General features: G+C 32.9%; 2 protein-coding genes across 2 annotated transcripts in view; both read right to left on the bottom strand.

Annotated features, from left to right (window-relative positions):
* LOC140449598 (lysosomal alpha-mannosidase-like) overlaps positions 1 to 7,708 on the bottom strand; it is a 44,137-nt gene extending 36,429 nt beyond the window's left edge. Inside the window, exon 1 of the mRNA XM_072542820.1 lies at positions 7,450 to 7,708. Coding sequence (XP_072398921.1) covers positions 7,450 to 7,663 — 214 coding nt within the window. The 5' untranslated portion in view covers positions 7,664 to 7,708. The remainder of the gene's footprint in view (positions 1 to 7,449) is intronic.
* Positions 7,709 to 13,680: 5,972 nt separating this feature from the next.
* The window catches only part of LOC140449597 (lysosomal alpha-mannosidase-like), a 42,581-nt gene continuing 40,356 nt past the window's right edge, over positions 13,681 to 15,905 (bottom strand). The window contains exon 15 of the mRNA XM_072542819.1: positions 13,681 to 14,012. Coding sequence (XP_072398920.1) covers positions 13,716 to 14,012 — 297 coding nt within the window. The 3' untranslated portion in view covers positions 13,681 to 13,715. The remainder of the gene's footprint in view (positions 14,013 to 15,905) is intronic.

Below are 15,905 nucleotides of genomic sequence, written 5' to 3'. Positions count from 1 at the left end.
GAGACTTAATATCTCTACATTATTGTCACTTTTACGAAAAACGTGACCAATGAAACTGTAGAATTTGCTGAAGACATGCTGTGGATAACCTTTTTTAATCTCAAGTTACTTAAGAATGGAAATCTTTGTCCGATGATCTCTCCAAGGTATCCACAGCATTTTTCTCCAACACCACGTCTTAAACTTAAAGAATTAAATGATATGCTACAACAATTAAATGCAGTTTCAGGAGCGGTAGGCTTAAAAATGAACTACAGCAAAACAAAAATACTGAGCCGAGACCAGACAAATATAACAATACAAAATCATACCATAGAAAATGTTGAACATTATGTATATCTAGGTCATGTTGTAGGAAAACCAAATCAAGATGCTGAAATCAAAAGAAGAACACAACTGGCATGGGGCGCTTTCGGCAAATTAGCATATATCTTGAAAAACACCTCCATTCCTGTAAACTTAAAGAAAAAGGTGTATAACACATGCATACTACCAGTTTGTACTTACGGCTTGGAGACAGTAGCCCTTACCAAAAAATCTGCTAAAAAATTAGAAACAACGCAAAGAGCAATGGAACGAATCATGCTTGGAATATCACTAAGAGACAAGATTAGAAACACCGAGATAAGACGTAGAACGAAGATTAGGGATATTGTGGAAGAAATTGCAAAAATGAAATGGCGCTGGGCAGGTCACGTAGCCCGATATAATGACAACAGGTGGACACGGAGAATTCTAGAATGGAGACCAAGGACGACAACAAGAAGCACGGGAAGACCTCAAAAAAGATGGGTAGATGACATAAGAACAGTGGCAGGCAAACAGTGGATTAGATTGGCGCAAGATAGAGAAAGATTGAAGCAATTGGGAGAGACCTACATTCAGGAGTGGATGGAAAATGGTTGACAAAGAAGAAGAAGACGTCTTAAACACACACACACACACATGGAGAATGGCATAAGGTAAACTAGTTACCAAGTACAATAGCTTTATTTTTAATATATGGATATTTTGAATCTAATAAAATATGTAAAAGAATAAAACAGCGGAACTGTTGTTTTATCGATGTTATCAGTGTAAATAAATGCTACATTAAATTACATAAACTCATTAAGAGTAAGTATTGAAGTGAAGAGTGTATAATAAGCAGACTCTATAGATAGTACACAAGTACTGTAGATAAGGGTTTTTCCATAAAAACTCGTAAATATTTGATAATGAGACCTACAATATGTGACCTAATATTTGCACCCGCTAATTTACAGTTCATCTAATTTACGTACCGTTGCACGTCATTATCTACGTCAGAGATCGAAGTTGACATAGTTGCCAAAGTATAAAAAATTCCTGAATCCATTTTAAATCAAATAGGTCACATAATTATTGCAAAAGTGGATTATACAACAAAACAAATTAATATTTAATGTAAATAAATAGAAACAAAACAAGAGTTAAAAAAATAATCTTGTTAAAAACAATTTGAGCCGCTTGTATGCGTCATATACGGATGTAAAATGAAATACTTAAACAAAAATAACACTTTTTTCATTACTTATTAATAGACTTCGGCAAATATGCAAATAAAAATGTAGAAAATATGCGCATAAATATGCACGTGTTTACCCGAAAATATGCAAATATTTTACAAAATATGCATACAAATAAATAAAAAAATCGTAAAATAGTAACAATTTTATTTAAAAAAAAAGTGTACATAACTAAATATTTCCTACTATTCATTAAGATTTACATTTATTTTAAGTAACTACATCATTTTTAAGTATGAATAAACTTATTTAGAATTATGGTAACAATAAATGACCAAGTGGTGTTCAAAATTTTCTAACAAAAACTTGTGGCTTTTGTCTGAGTACATATATTTATATATGGAAAAACTTCGTTCAACATCAACTGATGTAACGGGAGCATTTTTCAAACTAACCAAAACATTTGGTTCTAAATTAATTGTTTCCGAAATATTTCCAGCTAGAACACTGACTACTTCAGAAAGAATATGGTAACCTTTATTTTTTTCCATAGTAGCTTCAAATTTTTTTTAAAATATCTTTTCCAATATTACCTCTAACGTTCCGACAACATGACGCAAATTCTTTTATTAATGCTGTACTTTCGAACAATGACAGTTTTGGTGATTCTAACTGAGTAATTGTTTTTTGAACAAAACTAAAATTTGATTTTATAAATGAAAGTTCTTGTTGAAGCAAGTTACTCTGAAAAGTTTGTTTAGAATCCAAAAGAGATTGGGAACTTTCATCTGTTAACGTATCAATTATGTTCTTTATTTTAACAAAATGATCTGCATAAAAATTAGCTGCTTATAACCATGTTCCCCATCGCGTTAAAATAGGTTGTGGTGGAAGAGGAATGTTAGGTAGCATTTCTTTATAAAGTTGAATTCTTATAGGAGATTTAAGAAATACTTTTTTGGCACTGGATATCATGGTATTTACAACAGGAAACTTTTTTCGTATTTCCTCTGCAACTCTGTTTAATCCATGCGCTACACAAGTAACATGTATTAAATCTGGGAAAAATATTTTTAAATTTTGTCCTGCTTTCACCATATAAGGAGCAGCATCCGATAAAATAAGCAGTAATTTATTAGAAGGAATAGTTGTCGGAAGAAAAAAAGTTGCTAAGTTTCTTGTATAAAACGCGAAATTGTTAAAGCATTATTTGTTTTCTCAAGTTGCTGGCATGAAATAAGATGAGATTTTGGTAAGGTATCTTCTTTAAGAACACCAATCAATAAATGAGCAATATACTTTCCTGAGGAATCAGTGGTTTCGTCTACAGATATGTAAAAATAATTATCTGCAATTTCTTCCTTAATATTAATTAACACCGACGAGTATAGCCCGTTCACATTATTTCTTCTTAGAGACCGATCACTTGGAACATTAAGTTTGCAATATTTTTTTAGAAACGAACTAAAATTTACATTTGCTAATTTTGAAAGCGGTATGTTTGCAGACACTAATGCGCGACACAAGTCTTCATTAAAAGTTTCTTGCTCATCTAATTTTTTTGAAGTAGATTGAAAACATTTAGCCATTGAAGTTTGATGTTTTCCTCCTATTTTTCCTTTTTTTGCAATGTGTGAAGCAGTTCTCACATGTTAGTCTATCTGAAATTTCTTCTCACATGCTATCTATAAATAAAAATAAAAACCTTCATTTTAACCCAACCTTTAAAATATAAAAATATACAAGGTGTTTTTGGTTAATCAAATAACTGGTTTGGAAAAAAAAACACTCGCTAAGTGTTTTAAATGCAGTATTAATCCACAAATTAGTTTTTGTTACTAACCATTAGTACATCATATAACTTATTTTAAAATTCAACAAAAGTTTTTTTTTTGTTAATTCAATTACAATAAAAATAATTGTGTTTTAGAATAGCTGACTTCATAAAAAAAAGTAAAGGTGAAAAATTTTTCTAAATACACACCATTGTATTGTACCATGGACAATTTTTTCTCACTAAAGGAAGCTATTTTTCATTTAAAAACAACCTACGAGTACTAAATTTCAAGTAAATACGTTTATTGGTTTTAAAGTTATTGTTGTTATTAACTAAAAGAATTTAATTTTTTTTAATTTTAACACCCTGTATCTCGAAAAGTAAATAAGTTTGACCCCTCATTAACTATATCGTTTTGTTCAATTTTTCGAGAAGTATCTACAGTCAAACGTTGTAAGTGTCATTTGGAAACACCCTGTATGTTTGAAATATTAGATATTTAATAGAAAATATTAGATACTTACAATTTTGCCACATACTGAACAGTAGATTTTTCCCATATCCATAGACAGCTATTTATAAGGTTTAATCCAAGTTGAAGCACTGGTTGTTTTAGGCATTATAAAATCACAATCTTCCTTTTTGTTACGCACAACGAGTGTTTACGCTTTGAATATCAAAACAAAAATGATTTACAAATCTGAGCATCAAATTAGAAATGTTTAGGTACCTAATTCAATAAACTGGGAGATTTTGGAAAATCCCTAAATTAGGAACAAAACTATTAGCGGTTTACCTGCTGTTAAGATACAATAAATTGTAGATAGATTTGGGGATTAGATCATAAAATGTAAATGAGCGAACCCTTAGCGATTATCCAATAACTGAATGCCTCAGTGACCGAGACTTTCTAAGAATGTTGAGGGCTACTTAAATTGATCTTCTTTAAAATTGTAAATGTTTTGTACCTGTAGAGATTACGTACTTAGATCATTTCTTGATTAAAATGACTTCAAAATTTTATACAAGAATTGAAATAAATTGGTATGTTTAAAAATTTTCAAATACAGTATAAAAATCTGAACTTTTATGCACTTTATGCAAACTTTTATACAAATATGCCAAAATATGAAATATTTGCATAAAATATGCACAATATGCAAAATATGCAATATGCATATTTGCCGAAGTCTACTTATTAACATTAGTCAACACCGCAACTGTCAAATAAGTGTTACCAATTTATGCCAAAGTATCACCTTCGTTCGATTACAGTTACAGTGTGTTCCGAACAAATGTTCTTCATAAAAACGATTTTTAATGCATTTATACAAATGAAATGAAACATATTATTGTGTATTTCTTTAAGTTAACATTAATAGAAATCTTTAAATATTATTTCTAAGCATATATAATAAAATATGTCTAGTAGCTGTAATGCCAGTGTACTCGGCAAAGTGATTCTAAAAAAGAACACACCTACCGCCTAAATATTTCGTGTTGGTATCATGTGACCTCACGAGCTATGACGCGAATGACGTGCAACGTGCAAGGTAAGTAAATTAGATGAAGTATATATAAAATGCATCCGAAATTGCTGCGTTAATCATAATATTTTTGACGACAATAAAATCTCTACAAGACTAGCTTGCTTAAATGATATATCATGTGAATATGAGCAACCCTCAAAGGTCTGTATTTCATCAAATCATGTAGATTGGACCAATGTAGGTTCTTGGTTGGGTTAGCAAAAAGTCAAGATCTCGATGAATACAAACTAGAAAGAAAATGGTATCCAAGTAGAATAGGATAAGTTAAAATTAAATTTATGTCGAAAAGAAATACGACATATAGACATAGTAAACACAACAAATTATTAAAATTATAATAATAAAAATAAAACAGTTCAACGAACTGAGGTGCGAGCAAAACTGAGTTGCTCTGGAGATCAACGTGCGGAGTCTCCTACACTACTTCCAGAGGCTTGTCTCTTTACAAGATCTGAGATACACAAAAATAATAATTGGAATAGGGAAAGATCCACTAATCCACTTGACTATAGCAGGATGGTCCTCGACTAATAGTCAACACCACTAACATAAGGGTTGTCGAGGCAGCTCAAAAAAAAATTGAAACGTGTCAACTTCCTGAAGAGAAAGAAGCACTAGTGGACGGATTTGCCGAAGCAAAGTCTTATTCAATGTACTAAGTACTAGGGTATCAGTGCAGTACTGACCTAACGCCAAAAAAAAATTGGAAAGGAAACGAATACTCTCCAGGATAAAGTTCGCGTTTCCTGTACATGGGCCACGGAGGGGTTAAATAGTCGCTGAAAAAGGTACCAAAGATTAAGTACGCAAAGGCGTGAAGGGAATCATCAAAAAAATTAAAAATTAAGAATGGGGCTGAACATTTTAGATGAAAGGTATTTAAAATTTATGAAAACACATTTATTCTGTTTCAAACAAATCTGAATCATCCAATGAAACACTGACTGGTTGATCAGCTTTTAGATCTTTTATATGCCAATTTCTGGCATTTGATCCTTTTGGATTTCTAAGAACATATACCAAAGGAGATAGCTACTTATTAACCGTGCGGTGTATATATGTGGTAGATCAAAATTTAGTTTAGTTCGTGGCAGTTTATTTACAGATGATCTGGTGTTAATATCTTCAGGGAAAAATATATTCTCAGTTCAGCATCACTTACAAACCACACTTCACGAACTCCAAAACTGATCGAGGATTTGAGTTTTTACTCAGCAAATCAAAGTGCTTGTTATTTACCAAGAAACATTTAATTAAACCACAGCTAAAATTATATAACCAAATCCTAAATTACACTGATGGCATTAGTTTTTAGGAATGACCTTCTATACGAAACTAACATGGAACAAACATATAACGCAAATTAAAAAAAAAACATGCCAAAATGGAATCAATATTATAAAAAATCTTAAATAGATAACGGTTCCATAAATATGCATCTGCCAAAGAATCTGTATTACATCAAACTACGGCATTAAGAATAGCCACGGGAGCATTCCGGACCAGCCCAATAGAAATTTTGAGAGCAGAAACTGGAGCGGCACCACGTAAATATAAAAGGATGCATTTAACTCTCAAATATGCATTTGCCACTAATTCTAATTCGAACAATCCAACTCCTTAATAAAAAATACCTTCCATCACGTATGCACAAATGCCTCTAAAACTTCTGCTGAAGTTGGGGCAGCTGTTGTTACTTCAAATATTACATTTAAGTACAAACTACCATACTTAAGCTGCATACATACCGGCAAGCTATATGCCATCTACCAAGCTCTCACTCATATTAACTCCGGTATTATATCCAAAGCTCTTATAATTACAGATTCCCTCAGTTCCATCAATTCCATTAATCAGCTTTACACAACACATCCAATTGCTCTCCTTATTAAAAAAGAACTAGCTACTACACAAAACAGCAACCATACTGTACAATTTTTATGGGTTCCTTCACACATTGGATTTCAAAGGAACGAAGAAGCGGACTGCATTGCCCAACAAGCAAGAAACAGTGAAAATGCGAGTGAAGTGAGAAATTTAGTGCTAAATGATTTAAAATTATTTGTTAAAATGAAGGTTGAAAAGTTGTGGCAAAACCAGTAGGACACTGCAACTTTCAAACTTCGCAAAGTAAAAACATATGTAAAATACCCTGGAAATATCGAATTTCCAACAGAGGTCATCAAGTCGTTCTTACTCAACTTCGTCTATGACAAACCCGACTTACCCACAATCATATCGGTCACACTAATCCTACTTTATGTGACAATTGTAATGTTCCACTCAGTGTTAAGATGTCCTTGTAGAGTATACAAGATATCAGTTGTAGAGACAGACCAACCAAGACAGAGAAACAGAACCAGAGACAAGTAAATTATCTCATGTATATGTATACATGTAGCCAATTACCTAAGAGGTTAATGCGACGTTTGTAAAAAAAACTCTCCAATGCTAATACACATGAAGCAACATTTATATGAAATACGAATTACGATTATTTTGAAATATGAGAAATTCTACAAAAATATCTATAAATATTGTTATTAATTATTCGTCATTTATTGTTCCTACGCCAATGATTGTTTCCCAGATGATGCTGTCAATAAAAAGTGTAGTTATTAGTATTAAAACTTACAACCATAGTAGTACTCATCAAAAGATTTCAACCAGCCTATGTCATCGTGTGAATGCGGTACCAAATGGATATTAATTTTCTCCTGATCTAATGGATGACACACTACACATCCCACTTTATCGTTTGCATTTTTTTTAGAAACTTTAAAAACTGTACCATATCCTACGGATAAAGAGATAGCCAGCAAAAATGTTATAATTACGTTAGAACACATTGCAACACTCTCTTCACAAAATACTTTTTCCTTTTCGACTATTTTTTTCATTGATTTTTCGTTATCATAATTTTATCGCTAATAGTAATTAAGATATAATGCAGTACATATCCTAAAGGCTTGTTTAACCACAAGCATTGATTTTTATGACGTGATTTTGTTGAACCACCTCATATACATTTTATCGTTTAATTAAACCATATAAATAAACACGACAGGGATATTATATTTACATAATTTGTCATTAAAAATTTAAAAAACAAAAAATAACCAAAATCTTTTCTTCTTTTTGTTCCTTTTATCGTACTTTGCTTTTGATTCTTCAAGTTTCTCTTTTAATGGATACAAAATTATTTTACTGTCTCTTTTAATGATTTACTTAAGGAGGATTATTTCTTGCTATTAAGTGTTGATAGGACATGTAGTATCACACATTACCGCAAAAACTGGTTTAAGAATCCCAAATTTTGACGTATACAAATGCAGCCCATCTAGATGTGGACAGATTAGCCAGAGCTGGATCGGCAGTATTAATTCGAAATGGAATTAACCACTACCTCTTTAATAAAGTAGAAAAATGACATGCACGCAATCAGCGTGGCAATAGAGGATTGGAATAAACCCATTACAATAACAGCGGTGTATTGCCTACAAAATTACTAAGCAAATAAAGAAATGTTTACAAAATTATTTAGAAATAACAGCAGATTCCTAGCAGGAGGCGACTATAATGCAAACACACAAGCTGGGAATCTCGACTAACAGCTCAATAAAGAGAAAGAAAAGTATATTAGGTCATTCAAGAACTACACCTTAATCATCTGTCCACCTATACACCAATTTATTGGCCTACAGATCCTCAGAAATACCCAGATTGCCTAGTAACCAAAGGATTCTCCAACAAATACCTGACTAGAACCTAATTATGATATTGCCTCAAATCATACACCAGTAATAGCTACGACTCATTTAAATCTAAAAGACAGACTTTGGAATGAACTTACTTGCTCAAAGATGTCGAGGTATATCTGTAGACATACACTGTTGTTTTATTTACTTCCGAAAGGCATTTTATCGTGTTAAGCACTCTATATTGATCGAAGTTCTAAAAGACATTGGCTTTGACGGCAGACATGTTCGAATAATTGCAAATTTATATTGGAATCAAACAACGTCAGTCTTAGTAGATGGTGTAGAATCACAGGCTCTTAATATTAAAAGAGGAGTACGGCAGGGATGCCTCTTATCACCCCTGCTTTTCAACGTTTACTTTGAAAGAATTTTCAGAAAAGCACTTTCTGAAAAACAAGAAGGAATACTTGTGAACGGTGAAGTCATCAATAATTTGCGATATGCGGACGATACAGTACTCCTAGCTTCTAGTCAAGAACATCTGCAAATACTACTTGATAGTGTCGTTGAGAGTTTTAGGGATACAGGTCTGAATCTGAACGTACGGAAAACCAAAATAATCGTAATAAGTAAACAACAGCATATAAAACCGTCTATATATGTAAAATATACAAAACTTGAGCAAGTTGATAAAATCGTTTACCTTGGACAGCAATTAAATTGTAACGCAGAAAGTCACGGCGAAATTAGACCTAGGATAGAGCAGGCTAGAGCGGCTTTTAGAAGGATGTCCAAGGTGTTATGTAACAGAGACCTAGAATTGGCACTGAGGATCCGCCTACTTTGCTGCTACGTGTTCTCGGTCTTACTTTATGGTGTCGAGTCCTAGACTGTGAATAAAATCGATCTAAATCGTCTTGAGGCTTTCGAAATGTGGTGCTATAAAAGAATTTTAAAAGTTTTCTGGGTGGAGAAAATTCGAAACTCCACAATACTAGAACGTCTCAGCAATACTACTGAGATCATAAAAAGCATCAAGCAAATAAAGCTGGAGTATTTTGGACATGTAATAAGAGGTCCCAAATATAGGTTGCTACAAAATATCATGCAAGGAAAAATAGCAGGCAAACGCAGTCCAGGACGAAGAAGAACCTCATGGTTGAAGAACTTGTGAGATTGGTATGGTGTTGATACAAGCATGCTATTTAGGGTGGCACTGAATAAAATTAAGATAGCTATGATGGTAACCAACGTTCTGAAACGACAGGGTCCATGAAGAAGAAGAAAACCTGTTAAACCTTAACACGAGACAACCTCTTACCGACCAATAATCTACTGCCTGTCATGTCGAAAATTATGGAAAAATTATTAGCTAAGCGACTAATAAAAATTATTGCACACAAAGAACCACTCCCGACACACCTATTTGGATGCAGAGCCAAATATTGAACAATTGAACAATTGAACAGATCCATCGACGGCTAGAATTAATCCAAAACTCTTTTGAAAATAAGCAATATTACTAATAATATGTACTTACGGTCCAAATGACTATGCACGAAGAAACTATTTCTAGCTTTATATAAGTATTGATTTTCTCTAATACTTCCCATAGTTTCGCAAGAGGTACAGTATCGTATGCATTTGTTACATCGACAAGGGGCAGATGTGCCTCCCGAGACCTCAGCGTTTAGCAGAAAGTAATCTACATAGTTGATAAACTTGCTCTAAAGACATTTTGCTCTTCCGATTTAAAAGATCCGTTCTATTCACAATCATCTTATAAAGTGTCCTTCCCTTTAGAAAGACTAGACAATTTATATGACCCATCTATATATGGCCCAGTGGATCTGTCGTAAGAAGATTCAAATTCATTTAAAATTTTCGGGAAAGGACGCAGTCAGCAGACAATTCATAACTTTGACTGCAGCTACAGATGTGCCTGCAGCAGAGACACGGGAAAAAGCTCCTTTGTAATCAAACATATCGGGACTTTACAAAACTGTAGTGGAAATGCAGCAGTCCGCACAAATGGAAACAATCTAGTTCGAGACGTAGAAAATTTAGAAGTTCTTGAAAAACTAATTCATATTTTGAATAGCGAAAACCTGGTGATAATGTTCCATGTTAATGTTCAATGTTTAGCAAATAAAGTAGAAATGAGAGATTTATTTTTGATGGAATTTACCTTCGATGCTGTTTGCTTCCAAGAGCACTGGCAGACTGAAGCAGATCTCTGATACATAAACATCGATGGGTATTTACTTGCTAGCAGTTTCTGTAGAAAAAATAAAAGGAAAGGTGGTACTGTAATATATATTGAAAATACACAAAACACACAAAACTGTGATAAATTTAATATACAACAAACATCTGAATTTTGTGGAATTGTTCTACAAGATATTAACACGATTGTATTGGCAGTGTACATATCGAGTAAATCTAACGATTTTAAGTCTTTTTTTACAAATTTCGAAAATTTATTAGCTTTCATTATGAGGCCAGCTTTAAAAGTAATAGTTTTGGAGATTTTAATATTAATTTTATTGCGAAAATGGTAAATATTAGTGAGCTGACTTCTATAATATCATTATTTGGAATAAAACAAACAATGCATGACTATATTAGAATTACTGATACATCTGCCATTGTATAGACAATTATTGACAAATGTTGAAGAAGATCAGTTTCGGGCAAATGTTCTTGAACTTTGTTTACCTGATCATCGCGGACAGTATATCAGTATAGGCTTAACATAAATTCAGCAAAAGTCAAGTGTTTGCACTAGAGCCTTTACGCAGAAGGGTATCTTAAAAATGCGGAAATTTTTATCCGTGTTAGACTGCAACATTTTTAATGAAAATCTTGATGTAAACTACCTAACAACGTATCTAATAGATAATTATAATCTTGCGGTATCGCAATATTTTCCCTTAAAAAAATTGGTTATCAAAAACAGAAGATGTCCGGTAAACTGAGTCAATGACAACTTAAAAAATATGAGAAATCATTTGCAAACATATAAAATACGTGCTGATTCTACTAAAAACCAAGTACATTACAGCGAATATAAAAGATATTAAAATCACTGCAATGCTGAGTTAAAAAGAACGAAAAAGCTGGCGTATGATCCATTGAGATTAACTTCAAAGAGTAGATCCAAGACGTGTTGAAAGGTAATTAACTATGAGCGAAATAAAACAAATGGTTTACATAATTTAACAACCAACATATCTTGTAACTCTCTCAATAACTTTTTTGTTGAAATTGCTGAGAATATTATAAAATCCCTTCCAAATACACCAGACGACACAATTTTGAACTATCAAAAATTTCCAGCTCCATCTAATTCATTTTTTCTATTTCCAACCAATCAACAAGAAGTATCCGCAGTTATAAAAACATTAAAAAGTTCAAATTGTTTGGATACTAGTAAGCTAAACGCATCTTTTATCAACAGCACTAGTGAAATAATTACTAAACCTTTAACACATCTCATTAATAGTATGTTTTCAATCTGGATATTCCCAATTTCATTTAAATACTCCAAGATTGTTCCTATTTTTAAAAAGGGCGATCGTGACCTTGTTGACAATTATAGACCAATTTCCATCATTTCGATATTCAGTAAAATAAGTTAAAAAATTCCGAAGAAGCGTCTTATATCGTATTTCGAAACAAATAACTTTTTTACTAGTTCACAATATAGGTTTAGAAAGAATCGTTCCACAACACATGCACTTTTAGATGTGATGAGTGCCATAGTTGATGGCCTTGACAAGCACAATCACTCTGCCATAACGCTGTGTGATCTTTCAAATGCCTTCGACTACAGTATAAGAGGTACTTCTTTGGAACTAATTTCATCGTATCTAAAGGATACATACCAAGCAGTCAACTACGGAAATTGTCTCTCTGAATCTTAGCAGATAAAGCATGGAGTTTTACAAGGATCAGTTCTGGACCCTCTATTATTTATAATATATGTTAATGACTTACCCAATTTCATGGCTCCATTTAAAACAGTTTTTATTGCAGATAAATCACAAAAAAAACTCAATTGACTATAATATATACAATGTCCTACCTAAGGATTTAAAACAATTTTCGATGAATAAATTTAAAGTAAGTCTAAAAAGATACCTTTTGAGATTTGCATTTTATTCTGGTAGTAAATACTTTGATCACTTTAAGTCAATAACATGAACATGGATGTACTCACTATGTTGGTATATGTCTTATTGTGTATATTTTTGGTTTTATTTTATGTTATGCGCATTAATGTATTTTCATCTCCTATTGTATTTTGTATATGTTATATATCATCTTTTTTACTTATACATATAATTGTCTTGAATCTTGAATGACTATGCACGACGAAACTATTTCTAGCTTTATATACTGATTTTCTCTAATACTTCCCATATTTTCGCAACAGGTACAGTATCTTATGTTTTTTTTACATTGATAAGGGGCAGATGTACCTCTCGAGATCTCAGCATTCAGCAGAAAGTAATGTACATAGTTAATCGACTTGCTCTAAAGACGTTTTGTTCTTCCGATTCAAAAGATCCGTTCTCTTCATATAATATACGTACGCTCTTTTAATATTCTTCTACGAATGCTTGTGATACATATGCCCGATAGTTATTGCAATCTGTTTTATTTTATTTTTTATGGATATGCACTATTTTCAACTCTGTGATATGGATTTTTCTAACAGGTGTCTATCTAAAACTTGTGTTAGTATCTCAAATACTGTTACCTTTTGGTAATGTTCTTAATCAACTCTTCGTAAACCTCATCTGGATCCTGGGTTGTTGCATTTGTCTTTTGCTTTTATAACCGCATATTGAAATTTAAACATTTCTCTATACTTTATTTGATGTTTTCGTTCATTTGTTCCCAAACATCTTTGATATAGTTTTTATTTTTGATATGTTTGATCTTTTTATGTTGTGGTATTGAGATTGTGTTTCCTTATATTACAATGATGCTACTTGTTATTTTTACGATTACTTTGTGCATGTTCTCAGTTAGTTTTTGTTTATTTTCCAGTAATATTTGTTTCCAATCTTTTTAGTACAATCCACTTGTACTCTCATTCTTAAAACATCAATTTATGTTTTACAAAGATAATTATAATAGGACAGATAAAATTAGAATTAAATATTTAAAGATAATTTTATTTTAACATTCTTTACAACATAAAAAGTTTTAGTAATAAAACTAAAGTCAAAAATAAGTTAAATAAAGCGACATTTCCGCTCGAAGGACTCGATTTTGTAGACAGGATGAAGGTTCTTATCTGCATTGGAACCAAAGATATTTCTCCATTATCTCCTACGGTTTTAGTAACTTCTGAACTCTCTGGATGAGTACTTCCATTTTTGACATTCCATACATATCTGGGTGTTTCATTGAGTTCACTTAGTGGTAAATTTGCTCCAAGTGTCGTCTCTGTTATTGTGTGAACGTTTATTCCTTTTATCAGGTTCTAAAAGAAGGATGTTAGATATTAGAAATTAGGTTTGCTGGAAAGTTACTTTACAGCAATATTAATAATATTTCAAAACCGTGCCAATATTTGTACACATTCCGGCGCATGTGTTTATCGTCCAGGACACCTGTCTGGACAGACAAGCGTTAGTTGCGAGTGAGACGTGATGGCAAATACAAGAAGTGAGTTTACAACTTAAAACCGTTTGGTCGCTGTAGTGTGAGTAACAAGAAAAACACGGGAAAGACGAACATCATCTGAAGTCGCAAGACGGAAAGTAGACAAGATATGTAGAAATAAAAAAAGAGCTTACGAAAATGAACAAATAGAAAAAATTAATTGAAATTTTAAATACAACGAAATTAGAGGGGCTTACGAATACCTTAAAAAGATAAAAGCGACGCACAAGCCCTTTTAGGGGTCCGTGTATGGAGAAGATCAGCCACAGAAAGCAAGGGTGGAGGCCGAAAATACAGGAGGCCAAGGCTTAATTTGGGCTGTAGTGCCCTAAAAAAAGAAGAAGAAGAAGTGTGAGTTTACGAATGTCATCAAACAATTAAGCAATGGATGACATTATGAATGACTTTGTTGTTCGTTTTGAAAAACCATTACCATCCAGACCAACTTTGCTGTCATCGAAGAAGAAGGCTTTCAGAAAAAAACTTTAACTTATCTGCTTGAGCCATTTTTTAGGACTCTGTAATTTAACACACTTATCTGTAGATGCTCAAAGAGTAGTTACTACCGCAATCAAGAGCTCAAAGGACTGCTGACACTGTTTATTTTAACAAGATGACGTTCCAGTCCATTTTGCTCTTGCTGTCCGCAATCGCCTGAATGAAATCTTACCGGACCGATAGATTAGACGAGTTTCTCCAAACTGTCCTGCAAAAATGCATTTTCCTCCAAGAAGAAAGAGGAGGTTAAAAAATGCAGATGTGTTTCGAATGAGGACTTTCAGGTCAGTGACTCCTGACATACTAAGACAAATCAACATACGAACATAGCGTCGTATCAATGAAGTATAAATACCGATATTCTAGATAAATAAGTAATTAATAAATACCTCACAAACAAAATTGTGTTGTTATTTTTTCCTTCTGTAGTATAACAAAACCAATTGATTACTGTAAAGGGACCTTTTGGCCACCTTGTATTGTTATAGCGAGTTCATATAATATTCAGAGAATATACTTAAGGTAGTTAAAACTAATATTTTCGGACGTTTCAGAATTGGTGTGGTTTTGACGTCTCTCTTGACGAGAGTTGGTTAAATTAACGATTGTGTCTATTATCAAATTGATGCTTAGGTCACGTGGATGTTGGATTTACTAAGGTATTACTAAAAACACAGGGCTTGTGCTGTTACCGTAGGAATTGCGCATCGACTACCTACAAGTTTTCTAAAGAGGTTTTCCTTGGACGCTGCTTTCCGTCTTTTTTTGCAATGATATTCATATACGAGTATAAATATTTTATCCAGTATCGCTTCGAGATATTTCGGACTGAACGTGTATTCAAGAGTCATTCCCCTCCACGATACTTTCAGCTGGCGATTTGCATTCTTGTTTCTAAGGTAGAGGAGGCAATTTTATTTGGTTTACTTAGACTTAGACTCTACTCCACACAAGGTCCTGTCTATAAATGAGTCTTAAGTATAATAAGTCTTCTTATTATACTAAACTTTGTTCACGGCAACTCGAAACAGATTCGCAGATGTATCTTGATACCATTATTGGAGATTTCGGAGTCAGGATGTTCTTCTCCTGCCTGGGTCTCTTCTTCCGGTGTTTCTTGACTGTTTCTACACCATGTTTCTTGGCTGTTATCTCGAATACAGTCAGTCTTTGTCGGTTAGTGGTTTTTGGCGTTTTACTTCTTTAAGTTTGA

This window comes from Diabrotica undecimpunctata, chromosome 9 (assembly GCF_040954645.1).
Source record: "Diabrotica undecimpunctata isolate CICGRU chromosome 9, icDiaUnde3, whole genome shotgun sequence".
Classification (NCBI taxonomy): domain Eukaryota; kingdom Metazoa; phylum Arthropoda; class Insecta; order Coleoptera; family Chrysomelidae; genus Diabrotica; species Diabrotica undecimpunctata.
The sequence above is the reverse complement of the archived record's forward strand: the minus strand, read 5'-3'. Positions and strand labels throughout refer to the sequence as shown.